This window comes from Sorex araneus, chromosome 1 (assembly GCF_027595985.1).
Source record: "Sorex araneus isolate mSorAra2 chromosome 1, mSorAra2.pri, whole genome shotgun sequence".
NCBI classification, from domain to species: domain Eukaryota; kingdom Metazoa; phylum Chordata; class Mammalia; order Eulipotyphla; family Soricidae; genus Sorex; species Sorex araneus.
Genome location: NC_073302.1, coordinates 200,761,608 through 200,774,657, shown reverse-complemented (window position 1 = coordinate 200,774,657; position 13,050 = coordinate 200,761,608). Strand labels below are relative to the sequence as shown.

The 13,050-nt window shown below is 38.0% G+C and overlaps 1 protein-coding gene across 8 annotated transcripts in view; it reads left to right on the top strand.

Moving 5' to 3' along the window:
- GALNT13 (polypeptide N-acetylgalactosaminyltransferase 13) overlaps positions 1-13,050 on the top strand; it is a 725,693-nt gene that overhangs the window by 668,721 nt on the left and 43,922 nt on the right. The window contains exon 12 of one of the 8 annotated variants that reach the window (XM_055135865.1): positions 1,670-1,939. The exons of the other annotated variants lie outside the window; for them this stretch is intronic. Within the exon in view, the coding sequence (XP_054991840.1) occupies positions 1,670-1,693 (24 nt within the window). The 3' untranslated portion in view covers positions 1,694-1,939. Of the gene's footprint in view, positions 1-1,669; positions 1,940-13,050 lie in introns of those variants that run through there. 8 annotated transcript variants of the gene reach the window in all.

Below are 13,050 nucleotides of genomic sequence, written 5' to 3'. Positions count from 1 at the left end.
CAATAGCACAGCAGGTGGAGTGTTTGCCTTGCATTTGGCCGATCCCGGTTCAATTCCTAGAATCCCATATGGTCCCCTGAGCACCGCCAGGAGTAATTCCTGACTGAAGAGGCAAAAGTAACCCCTGTGCATTGCCAGGTGTGACCCAAAAATAAAAAATAAAAATAAAATAAAATAAAAAATAAGTGGATTTTAGGGTAAAAAAATGTTCTTAAACAATATTAAAAATTTGAGCAGCCTGCTGGTCACCCAAAACTAATTCTTTTTCAAAAAGGGAAAATAAAAGTTGTGAATCACTAACTCCCTGAAAGACATTTACATAACAAGCAATATGTGGGTCCCGAAAGGAACATGGGAATATACTTAAAACTCAAAGTAGTTTTTTTATATACATAAATTATGAAGATACTGTTCATTTATTTACATGGCATCAAACTTTTCCCACTGGTGCCCAAGTGAATTTCTCACTGCACTGAAGGGTTGTTTTTCTCTTGATCTTTTTCATTCCAAATACATGGGACAGGGAACAGGAAGATGATGACTTAAAGGAACGCTGCGGGGTGGTGGGGGAAGGGGGTGGGGGCACTGAGAGGGATACTGGGAATCATTGGTGGAGGTGAATGGGCACTGGTGGAGGGATGGGTAAATGATCAGTGTACGAGTAAAATGCAAACACAAAAGTTCATAAGTTTGTAACTGTACATCACAGTGATTCTCTAATAAAAAATTTTCAAAAAATAAAGGAAAGATCACAATTAATCGTCGATTTCTCGAGCAGGCTCAGTAACCTCTCCATTCGTCCTTTCCCTGAGATCTTAGAAGTCTCTTTCCACTCAGCCCTCCCAAAGATGTCGCACTGAAGGCTCATTTAGGGTCAGGGGAATGAGATCCAGCTTGTTACTGGATTTAGCATATGAATACACCATGGGAAGCTTGCAAGGCTGTCCCATTTGGGCAGGAAACTCTCAGAAGCTTGCCAGTTTCTCCCAGAGGGAGAAGTAGGCTACTAGATAATGACAACCTTTGCAGTATGAAACCTCTTTCTTCCTTAACTCTAACATTTGTATTAAGCTTTACTCTTAGTTATCTACAAATAAAATTTAATTTTCCCAATCCAGGTCTTCTACTCTGTATCCCTGCTGTTCTTGCACATCTGCTCTCTGCTTGGTGACTGCTTTATGAAGCCCTTCAGACTTACTCCCATCCTGATCTGGCCCTTTTAAATACTGACTCCTATGGTGACACAGCCATTTTTGTCTCAAGACGTTTAAAATCCCACTGAGTTTGAGTACAATCACTGTGTGTCAATTTATTTTGGCTTCATTTGTTAAAAGTGGAAGCAGATTTCAGCAAATATCATATTTATTTAGTAAGGAAGAAATAAGAAAAAAGGCTCTAAACAATGATAAAATAATAAAAAGTACTCAAGTGTGAAGCTAACATAATAAATATCTGCTAGTAGAATATTATTGGTTTTCTCTGGATAAATCAGTATTTTGATCTGATTTCTTTTCTTTCTCTTCCCTGCTGTCTTGAGGCCACACTCAAGGGCTACTTAGGGTTGGTGCTCAGGTATTCTCCAGGGGCCATGTGGTATAAGGGTTCAAATTTGCAGCACACATGCAAAGCAGCATTCCTTTTTTTTTTTTTTTAATTATCTTTCCTCCAGAGAGTCTCTTGCCCGCATGCCTGACTGTCTTCCCCGGGGCCCCTCGGAGGGGATGGGCTCCACCTTCCCTCCCCACCCTGAGCAGAGCTCCCGGCGGCCGAAGACCACCGGAACCTAGCTACAGCCATTCTCGAGGCCCCTCTCCACATGTTCGGACAGGCCTCACGCATGAAGGTACCGGCAGAGGAGCCCAGGTGTGTGTAATTCCATCAGCGGCTAACATTCAGAGACTTAAAAGTGAGCTCCCAGAACCTTAAAAAAAAAAAGACCTTAATTACATGGCAAATACATCCAAAATAAAAAACATTTTTTATTTTTGTTTTAGTATATGTCATCCCGTTGCTCATCGATTTGTTCGAGCAGGCACCAGTAATGTCTCTCATTGAGAGACTTATTGTTACTGTTTTTGGCATATCCAATACGCATGGGTAGCTTGCCAGGCTCTGTGGTGCGGGCTCGATACTCTCGGTAGCTTGCCGGGCTCTCCGAGAGGGGCGGAAGAATCCAACTCGGGTCGGCCTCGTGAAAGGCGAACACCCAACCGCTGTATATGTGCTGCTGAAGCGAGCGATAGCACAGTGATAGGGCATTCGCCTTTCACGAGGCTGACCCGTGTTTGATTCCTCTGCCCCTCTCCGGAGAGCCTGGCAAGCTACCAAGAGTATCGTGCCCGCACGGCAGAGCCTGGCAAACTCCCCGGGGCTTATTGGATATGCCAAAAACAAGTAACAATAAGTCTCACAATGAGATATGCTACTGTTGCCCGCTCAAATCGATGAGCAAAGGGATGACAGATTCCTGTTTTTGTTATTTAGTCCACAAGTATAATTTAACCAAAAGCAGGAACAGGCCAGAGGAACATTTTTGTCATTTAATTTCTATTATTCTCTTATCAAAGGACTTGACAATATAGAGCATGAATCTACTGTGGTTTATACAAAATAATCCTTTTCCATTAAAGGACAAAAAAAAAACCCAACCCTGCATTACGTTACCATGGAAACAGTCTATTGTTGATTCTTATGTCTAATAAAGTATATTGTTCTACTGAAAACCTACCAGATAATCATATTTCTTCTTTTTGTTGTTGTTGTTGTTGTGGGCAAGGCATGTTCAGGGCTTTACTCATGTCTTTTACTCAAGAATCAGTCACTGAAGGGTTTAGGGGACCATATGGGATGCCAGATAGGCAATTAGCCACATGCAACGAGAGCACCCTGCCGGCAGTATTGTCTCTCCAGCACCAGATAGATATATTTCTACACCAATTCTAGCTGTGAGATTCTAAATAGATTTAGGGACTTTTTTATTTAAAAGAAATAAAATACATATACTTGGTTGGGCTCGTCTAATTTTATTGTTGTTGTTGCTTGTTAAGATAGTAATACTTTTCCTCAAAGGATTATTAAACATTATGTGACATGGTCTGTACACATCATGGTCAATAAACAGTCAATTTACAGGGACTGTTGACTTGTTAAACCAATAGCAAGTTCTCCCAAGCCATTTATTTTCTATTGCTTCTAAACAACATTTCTTTTGTGAAATGCAATTTTTACTGTTTTATTTTTGTCTGAGATACTTTGATTTACAATAGCGTTATTGATGGTTTCATCATCTTTTCCAACACCAGAAAAGATCATTCAGTATCTATCCCTTTCTTCTGACTGACTTCACTCAGCTTATCCACTAGTTCATACGCAACTTGCATGACTTTGTTCTTTCATACAGCTTCACAGCTTTCCATTGTGTTTATATGTCACAACTTCCTGATCCACTCATCGGTCATTGGGCCTACAGGTTGTTTCCATATTGGGGCCATATTGTACTAAGCAATGAGATGAACATAGACACACATATATTCTTTTAAATAAATTTTGCATTTTGGAGGTAGTTGCCAAGAAGTAATATAGGAGTTCTATTTCTAATTCTTTTTGAGAGATCTCCTCATTGTTTTCCATAAAGGTTTAACCAGATTGTATTCCCAGCAACAGTTCATGAGGGTTCCTTTTTCACCACAACCTCAACAATGGCTTTTCTAGATTTTTTGGTATGTGCTGTTTTCAATGGTGTGAGATGGTATCACAGTATTGTTTTGATTTGCATTTCCTTAATCATTAGCAATTACAAGCACTTTTTCATGTACCTATCATCCATCCATATGTCTTTATGGAAGTGTCTTTATCTCTTCTTCCCATTTTTGTATGAGATCATTGGTTTTTTTTTTTTTGACTTTGTCTAGTTTTTTTTGGCTCCAGTCCTTTAAACCTTCTTCTTACCTCCCTCTGAAGCTCCTCAGATTAAATTATTTCAAAGGAAGAAGTAAGGGGGGCAGACAAATAGCACTGTGGGTAGGGCACTTGTATTACATGTGGCCAATCCAGGTTTGATCCCCAGAACTGCTGCATATAATTCCCCAAGCACCTCCAGGAGTCATCCCTGAATAGAACTGGGTATAATAAACATAGTTAAGATCCTCCATCCCCCCTCACTCCAAAAATGAATAAACCCTCTTTTCTACTGAAAATGGGACATTCTTCAGGACAAATTACTTGCTGGGGCAGAACTTAGACATCCCAAAATCACAAAAATGGAAATCATCCAAAGTATCTTCTCAGACTGCAAAGTCACAAAAGTAGAAGTAAAGCACAGAAAGAAAGTGGGGATTTGTTGTTCTTGAGAATCATCTTTAAAAAGAAGAGAAGCTGCTCCAGGACTGAGATGAGCACCCAGAGTGTGCTCTGACAGGAATTAAAGAGAGTAGGAGTACAGGAAGATGGAGTCTCAGAATGTCAGGGAAAGGGCTATACAGGCATACCTTGTTTTATTTATCTGGCTTTATTGCACTTAGCAAACTGCATCTTAAAAAAAAAGAAAATGGGGAAATTTAGGTACCTAGTTAGATGTTTGCATATCAAATTCAAAGGTCATGTTCAACTACTTTCATCTTTTATCTAAATGTTTTAAGATAGAAAATAATACGTGTGTATGGACAGAATGGATGGTATAGAATCTTTCACTATTAATTTGTGGCCAAAAAACTCTAAAATAAATACTTCATATAGATACCCTGTAAATTATGCATTTTGTATTTCTGAAGGTCAATTCTTCAGAAATTGACCTTCAGAGGGTAAATATTTAAAGAATGATGTAACATAGGGAAGAGAAAACAAACACCAGAGAGATAATTTATTAAAGAAAATTGTTACATTGAGAACAGAAATTCAAACAGGTTGAAAAATTGGAGGCAACTCTTACAGAAATGTAGGCATATAATTTGGTGTTTGAGTGTCAAATTCAAAGGGTCTTGATATATTGGATAAAACCTGAAACACAAAACATGCTCAAAAATATCAGTTCAATAAATGAATAAACAAACACGAATGAACAAGTTAGATAATGAACAAATAAGATTCAGAATGAACAAATAAGTGATTGAGGATCTGAAAGTTAATGTTTACATGTGCTGAAAAAACTGGGTTTTCAAGGGTATTCATTTTTCTAATAGTCTTGATATTGGTTTTCTTTTGTTGTATAATTGCTACACATTAATGACACAGGGTTCTTATTATCATGCCATTATATAAGAAAAAATTAGGCTCATTATGACTAAGTTATCTGCTTCAGATCTTAGAGGACAGAAATCTAAGTATTGACCAGAGCTTTAAGTTCATTGCAGGCTGGGATCCTCTTTGAAGCTTCCTTATTAGTGACAGAATTCAGTATCTTACAGTTGGAGCATTTAAGGCCCATTTTTGTTCTGTTTGTTTTTTCAGTGATTTTCTGTCTCTTTTTGGCAGCTTGGACCAGACTCAGTTTCCTGCTATATGAGTCTTACTAAAACATGAAGGTTTACACCTTCTAGGCCAGTCAAATTTCTCTTTTTGTCTGCTGATGATAGTCCTTCTAGCACACGACAGCATTATTGAATGGCTTCCCTGTCATAGTCAATGTCTACTCACATCAAGGGAAGTTCTGCATGGGATATAGTTCAGGAAACAAGACTTTTGGGTCAAACAGATCATTTACCCACAGTAACATAAACGGCAATATCTACATATGCAAGCCATCAAATGAGTATCTTTTACATGGGTTCCAAATGGGTTACATTTCTTACTTCTAATCTCTATTATTAGAAAGAATAATGCAACAGTGAACTAATCTTGCAATGTAATATATATATATATATATGAGATTTCTCAAATTTCAGACTTTCTTTAATATGCTTTAGGCAGTCAAATATTAAATGTTAACATCACATTTAAAATAGGAGGATTTAACAAAGTAGTTTAAAGCAAATGAAATAGCACTTATATTTTACTATTGCTTTAGTGTACCCTGCTTATTACATTATCTTATTCTCTTGCTTTGTTTTTCACTAAGTGGACTAGGGAATTTTGAAAACAAATTGTTTCCATTTCAACTCAATAAGTAATTACTGGACACATCCTCTTTTCCTGGAAGTGTTTTCTTAGCGTTTAAAATACATTCATCCCATTGTAATTGAGGCAAAAATTTTTTCAAAAATAAAATATAAACCAAACAAGATGACACAAAACTAAGCAATCTAGTAGAAACTGAGATCAACAGATGGGACTACATTAAACTAAAAAGCTTCTGCACCGCAAAAGATACAGTGACCAGAATACAAAGACTATCTACAGAATGGGAAAGGATATTTACACAATACCCATCAGTAAGGGGTTGATATCAATGGTATATAAAGCACTGGTTGAACTCTACAAAAAGAAAACATCCAACCCCATCAGAAAATGGGGTGAAGAAATGAACAGAAACTTTACTAAGGAAGAGATACGAATGGCCAAAAGGCACATGAAAAAGTGCTCTACATCGCTAATCATCAGGGAGATGCAGATCAAAACAACCACGAGATACCACCTCACACCACAGAGACTAGCACACATCCAAAAGAACAAAAGCAACCGCTGTTAGAGAGGATGTGGGGAGAAAGGGACCCTTCTGCACTGCTGGTGGGAATGCCGACTGGTTCAGCCCTTTTGGAAAACAATATGGACGATTCTCAAAAAACTAGAGGTTGAGCTCCCATTTGACCCAGCAATACCACTGCTGGGAATATATCCCAGAGAAGCAAAAAAGTATAGTCGAAATGACATCTGCACTTATATGTTCATTGCAGCACTGTTTACAATAGCCAGAATCTGGAAAAAACCCGAGTGCCCTAGAACAGATGACTGGTTGAAGAAACTTTGGTACATCTATACAATGGAATACTATGCAGCAGTTAGAAAAAAGGAGGTTATGAATTTTGCATATAAGTGGATCGGCATGGAAAGTATCATGCTAAGTGAAATGAGTCAGAAAGAGAAAGACAGACATAGAAAGATAGCACTCATCTGTGGAATATAGAATAACAGAGTAGGAGACTAACACCCAAGAATAGAAGAATAGTAGAAATAAGTACCAGGAGGTTGACTCCATGGCTTGGAAGCTGGCCTCACATTCTGGGGAGAGGGCAACTCAGAGAAGGGATCATCAAGTATAATGCGGTTGGAGGCCATGTGGGGGAAGGATGATGCGGGCTGAATGTAGATTAGAGACTGAACACAGTGGCCACTCAACATCTCTTTTGCAAACCACAGCACTCAATTAGAGAGAGAGAACAAAAGGAAATGCCCTGCCACAGTGGCAGGGTGGGGTGGGTGGAGATGGGATTGGGGAGGGTAGGAGGGATGCTGGGTTGACTGGTGGTGGAGAATGGGCACTGGTGAAGGGATGGGTCCTCAATATTTGTATGGGGGAAACAAGAGCACAAAAATGTATAAATCTGTAACTGTACCCTCACAGTGATTCACTAATTAAAAATAAATAAATTAAAAAAGTATAAACCAAACATGGAATGCATGTATTCAGATGTAAATAAATGTAATGAAATGTAAAATATTTTAGGTATTCACAGGTAATAATTAATACTGAGATGTTTCTTGCAGGAAATATTGTGATAGGCTTTATATAAAATAGACCTAGAGCATTTGCCTTGCATGCACGCAAGTGACCCAGGTTCGATTCCAGGCATTACTCTGAACAGGAGTGATTCTTGTATGCAGAGCTAGGAGTAACCCTTGAACATCACCAGGAGTGACCTCAAAACAAATAAATTAAAAATATAACTCCTAGATAGATCAGAAAACATGAGACACTTCCCAGATGAAGAAGACAAGATTTTTTGACAAAGCCTCACAGTAACTCTTACTTCATAGGATGAATATTGGAAAAAAACTCTGAAATTGTGGTTAGTATCATTTTCCACAATTCTTTGCTTTAGTTCTCTGATACTCAAAGATATAAACAAATGTTGCACTCTTAAATAAACAATATAAAAAAGTGATCTAACTTGTGTGGTTACTTATTGAGTAGTTACAAAACACTTCCTGAAGGAGGTGATCAGTCTACTAAGACTCTAAGGAGGATACATTTCTTTTTTCTGGGCAAAATGGCAATGCTGGCATACAGCAAAAACTAGTATAATATAGCTTATAATAAAAAGTTTAAGTTCTTACTTAAAAAACTTTAAGTAAATTGTTGTATAGTAACCCCCAACTATCACGAGCTAATTGATATCAACAAGAAGTAGGTTCCAGTGTTTTGGAACCCACTTTTGAACCCACACTTGAGGGATCAAATGCTTTCCCAGCTGCTCTCGTGACAGTTGGGACAAACCCTGGACAGGATTGCCTTTTATGACAATATACAGCCACACTCACTTAATTGGAAACAATTGAGACACTCCCATTGAACTTCCTGCTCATGTTTTTGCAGTGTAGGAGGAAACCAGAGTACCCAGGTTTAAAAGAAAAAAAAAAAAACAATAACAGCAAAAACCAGCGAAGATCTTGCAAACTCACATAGTCTAGCCAGAGAAACACTTTTTTTCTCGCATCAATTCAATATTGAAACAAAAATGATATTAATCTAGAGTTCTACTGAACATACTCACATCCTGCTTTTCATGATAGAGGTTAGGACATTAAACCTGTGAGACACTATGGCATCATCTAAGCATGTTACAGTTACTAGTACACTGCTACCTATGTCTCTTGACCTTACTTTACACAAATCAATAAGCAGCAGGAAATATATGAAGCCTGAAATCAATTCATAAAGAAGAAGGTAGTCTCTGGGAGCAAACATTTCTCTGCTCAACAATTCCATTGATGAGTTCAAACCTATCTTTGCTTTCTCAAAATGAATTTTTGGATGCTGTAACAGAGGAAGAAAGAACATTTTTGAGTAACAAATCACATTACTAAAGATCTAATTTTTGGTGCCGAACAATTTTCTTATTGTTTCTGAACTAATTTTTCTGACTATTTTAACACATAAGAAAGAAAACTGTTGGAGCTGGAGTGGTAGCACAGCAGATAGGGTGTTTGCCCTGCACATGGCCGACCCGGGTTTGATTCCCAGCATCCCATATGGTTCCCTGAGCACTGCCAGGAGTAATTCCTGAGTGCATGAGCCAGGAGTAACCCCTGTGCAATGCTGGGTGTGACACAAAAAGAAAAAAAAAGAAAGAAAACTATTAAGATATTATTTTCTTATAATTATACCCTTATGAAGGGTTAGCTGTTGAAGCATTTTTCAAATTTGCTGCTTTTCAAGTACTTAAAATGCTTTCCAGACTGCCTAAAGTTCCAAAATGAGGGCAATGAGGGTATAAAATGCAGTACAGTCAAGTGGAAGAACAGTGGCAATAGGCTTGGGGCCAGAAGAGTCACTGTCACTTAACAGCTCTGTGAACTGGCAGAATTTTATAACTTGGTTGGCCTCAATTTATTTAATTTCTTTCTAACCAAGAAAATGAAGTGACTGGCATAAAGTGATCTCATAAAATTAACTAAAATTTGAAGTCTTATGGTAATGATTTTCTGAAGGATCTGAGCATGGAGCCTATTTTATGAATTCAAAACTAAATCTAGAGAAATCTCAATTCATATCATAAAACTGAATCAAACTTGTAAATATTTTCAATGGAGAGAAGCCTTGTGGCAAGACAGCCAGCAGAGGGCATTCACTTCCTCAGCTCTTTCCAGGACAAGGCAAGGCTCAGCTCTTGGTTACAGAATTCTTGCTTTGCAATTGCAATGTTTTGTCAAAATTTGGCTAACAGTTGTTTATGCTACATATCTAAGAAAACCTTGCTTTTAATTTTTAGATGAGCTTATGTTTTAAAGAAGTAGCTATCCATCATTAATATTTTACACACTATACAATTATTTTTAAAGAAAGTATAGATAATTATCTTTCTATTTGTTCTTGTTTGGGGGCCACACCTGGTGCTGCTCAGGGGTTATTCCTGCCTCTGCATTAGGAATTACACTTGGTGGTTCTCAGGAAACCATATGCGGTGCCAGGAATAGAGCTCAGTCGGCCCAGGTTTAAGGCAAGCACCCTAGCTGCTATCTCTCCAGACCCTAGAGATTTATCTTTCATTGCGGTGTAAAGCAGAGCCTTAATTTAATGTGGAATATTTTATAAGATCAATCAAAATAATTCTTGAAAGATGTTTAAACATTGTTTTAATTGTTATTTGAAGAATCATAAAATGCCTTTAAAAGCTACCTCCCATCAAAGAAAAAAATCTGGAACAAACCATAAGTGTGCATAAAGTAATGAAGAAGCTTACATTCTCTAAAAATAAATATTAACATTGAATGAAATTGAGATTGGAGTTGGTTGTCACCTTTTATATGTTGGAAATTATTCCTAAACTCATCTGAACATATCAGTTAATACAGAGATAGAAACAAATCTGATCTCAATAAAGAATACATAAAAGCATGAGGTAAATCATCTACTTACCATGAAGAATACTTTATGAAGTATTCTTATGAAAATACTTTAAATCTAAAAAATGATAATGAAAAGACTGATCTGATGTTTTGAAAAGTATAACCACTTTCAGCTCAGGCAACAAGGCATAATAGATATGAAATCTAAGCCCAGACCTTACAATAGAAAATTTACTGTGACAGTTGGAAAATGAATGTCATTTGTTCAATCAGCATAACAAGTAAAAGAAGGTTTATTAACCTTCAAGGACCACCTTAATGAACTCCCACAATCTGGATGGCTTTACGCAACAGAAATTTATTGTCTCACAGCTCCCCAGGGTTACATGTTGGAAACAAAGGTGTGAGCAGAGCTATATTTCTTTTCAAACATGTTGGGGAAAATTATTTTTTGATTATTCTAGCCTCTGGTGAAAGCCAGTATTGCTTAGTGCATCATGATTTATAGATTCATTGATTAAATCTTTGCCTTCGTAGTCACAGGACCATGTTTTTACTTTCTGTCTTCTTATAAGGCCACCCACCTGCTATTTAGCATAAGAGGCATGCTGTGCTCCAGTAATGACTTTGCCATAACTAAGAACTTGACCTTCTTTTTAAGAAGGCACACATTATCAGATGCTGGGGCATTAGAACTTCAAGCTATATTTTTGGGCGGCTGGAGCAATAGCACAGTGGGTAGGGCATTTGCTTTGCACATGGCTCACCCGGGCTCGATTCCCAGCATCCCATATGATCCCCTGGGCACTGCCAGGAGTAATTCCTAAGTGCAGAGCCAGGAATAACTCCTGTGCATTGCTGGGTGTGACCCAAAAATAAAAAAAAATTAAAAAGATATAATTTTGGGGGCATAAATAAATCTATAATAGATATCAAAAGTGCAGAAATATTGCAAAATTTTCCATGGAGAGAGGACTTGCGTTCCTTTAGAAGAAAGGAGCTTGGTTAGTAGCTTTGGTGGCAAATCTGAGAAGTTTCTTGGAAAGGATAGAGTAATGGGTGTGCAACTCATACAATTGAATGGGACCTCTGTAATCTTAAAGCCCTAATACTTCTTAAACAATTGGTCCTTAATTTTCATTTGGCACTGGGTCCTGCAAATTGTGTTTGACATCACTCTGAGCTTGCTATGTGCTTCTTGTTCTTCAGAAGTATTGAGGACAGTGGCAACTAAATTGAAAGGACTGCATCATCTGGAGTAGCTCGCCTCCTTTACGCACATAGAGTGGCCTCTTTTGTAAAAGCAATCTGTTTTCCTCCTATTATCAGTATTAAGCGATTGGGAATTTCGAATGAATCACAATGAATTTCAGAAAAAGGAGTTTTACAGCTCTGGCAGGCTAGAGAATAAAAGGGGGTTATAAAGAGTTACTTCAAGACAGATGTATCCTCTACCCTTATCTTATTGAAAAATGAAGACCTGGATTAGTGGTTGTAGCAAATTTGAGAGTAGGTGGGTGAGGCGAAAAAGTAAAGATGCTCAAGAGAGGGAAGTGGAGACTTTAGTACCCTCTTTCATTGGAGGCTTACAACCTAAAGCTCTTGATTTAAAGAAGGGACAAATTTTTATTATATTTTATTTGGAGTTTTGGATGATGTTATTAGACAGACCATTCTAATTTCTGATTTGGATCTGAATCAATCTATACAAATTCTCCAAAATAGCATTAAATGCAGTAAGGTATTTAACTAACAGTAAGAAAGATGATTATCTTTTAGTAATTTTTAAAGGGTTGGTAGGTTTTTAAAGGGACTGAACTGTGACTCATTCCCTAAACCCCACTCATTAATTGAAGACTTAATCCTGGTTCTTCAGAATGTAACTATATTTGGTGCTGGGATATTTAAAGAGATAATTAAGGTAAAATGAGATCATTAGGGTGAGCCCAAGTCTAACAAAACTGTTGTCCTTGTGGGAATAAGTGATAAGAATACAAATAAGCTCTGAGTTAAATGAGCAGAAAGCGAAGAAAAAGATGGGATATATCAGTCAAGAAGAGAAGCCTTCTCTGATGGCAGCTTAATCTTGGACTTTAACCTTATTTGTTAAATCCATAGTAGTTGGTTATCACATTCCTATAAGCTAGGAAGAGGAGGCAATGTAAATTCAGTTGTTATAGCGGTCAGAGTAGTTGTGCCAGACATAATTAGCAGGTTCATGTCATCCTGTTGTTCATCGATTTGCTTGAGGGGGCACCAGTAACGCCTCCATTGTGAGACTTGTTGTTACTGTTTTTGGCATATCGAATACACCACAGGTAGCTTGCCAGTCTCTGCTGTGCTGGCAAGATACTCTCGGTAGCTTGCCGGGCTCTCCGAGAGGGATGGAGGAATCAAACCCAGGTGGACCGTGTGCAAGGCAAATACCCTACCCTCTGTGCTATAGTTCCAGTCTATGTAATTAAACAAAAAAATCCATAACTTATAGGACAACAAAGCTTTAAAAGTATAGCATGAAAATGACCTTTTTAGAGAGAAGCGGCAGGCATTCTGGTGAGCAACGCGGCCCCGGACAATGCTCCGGACCCGAATCGGGGCCAGCAACACCGG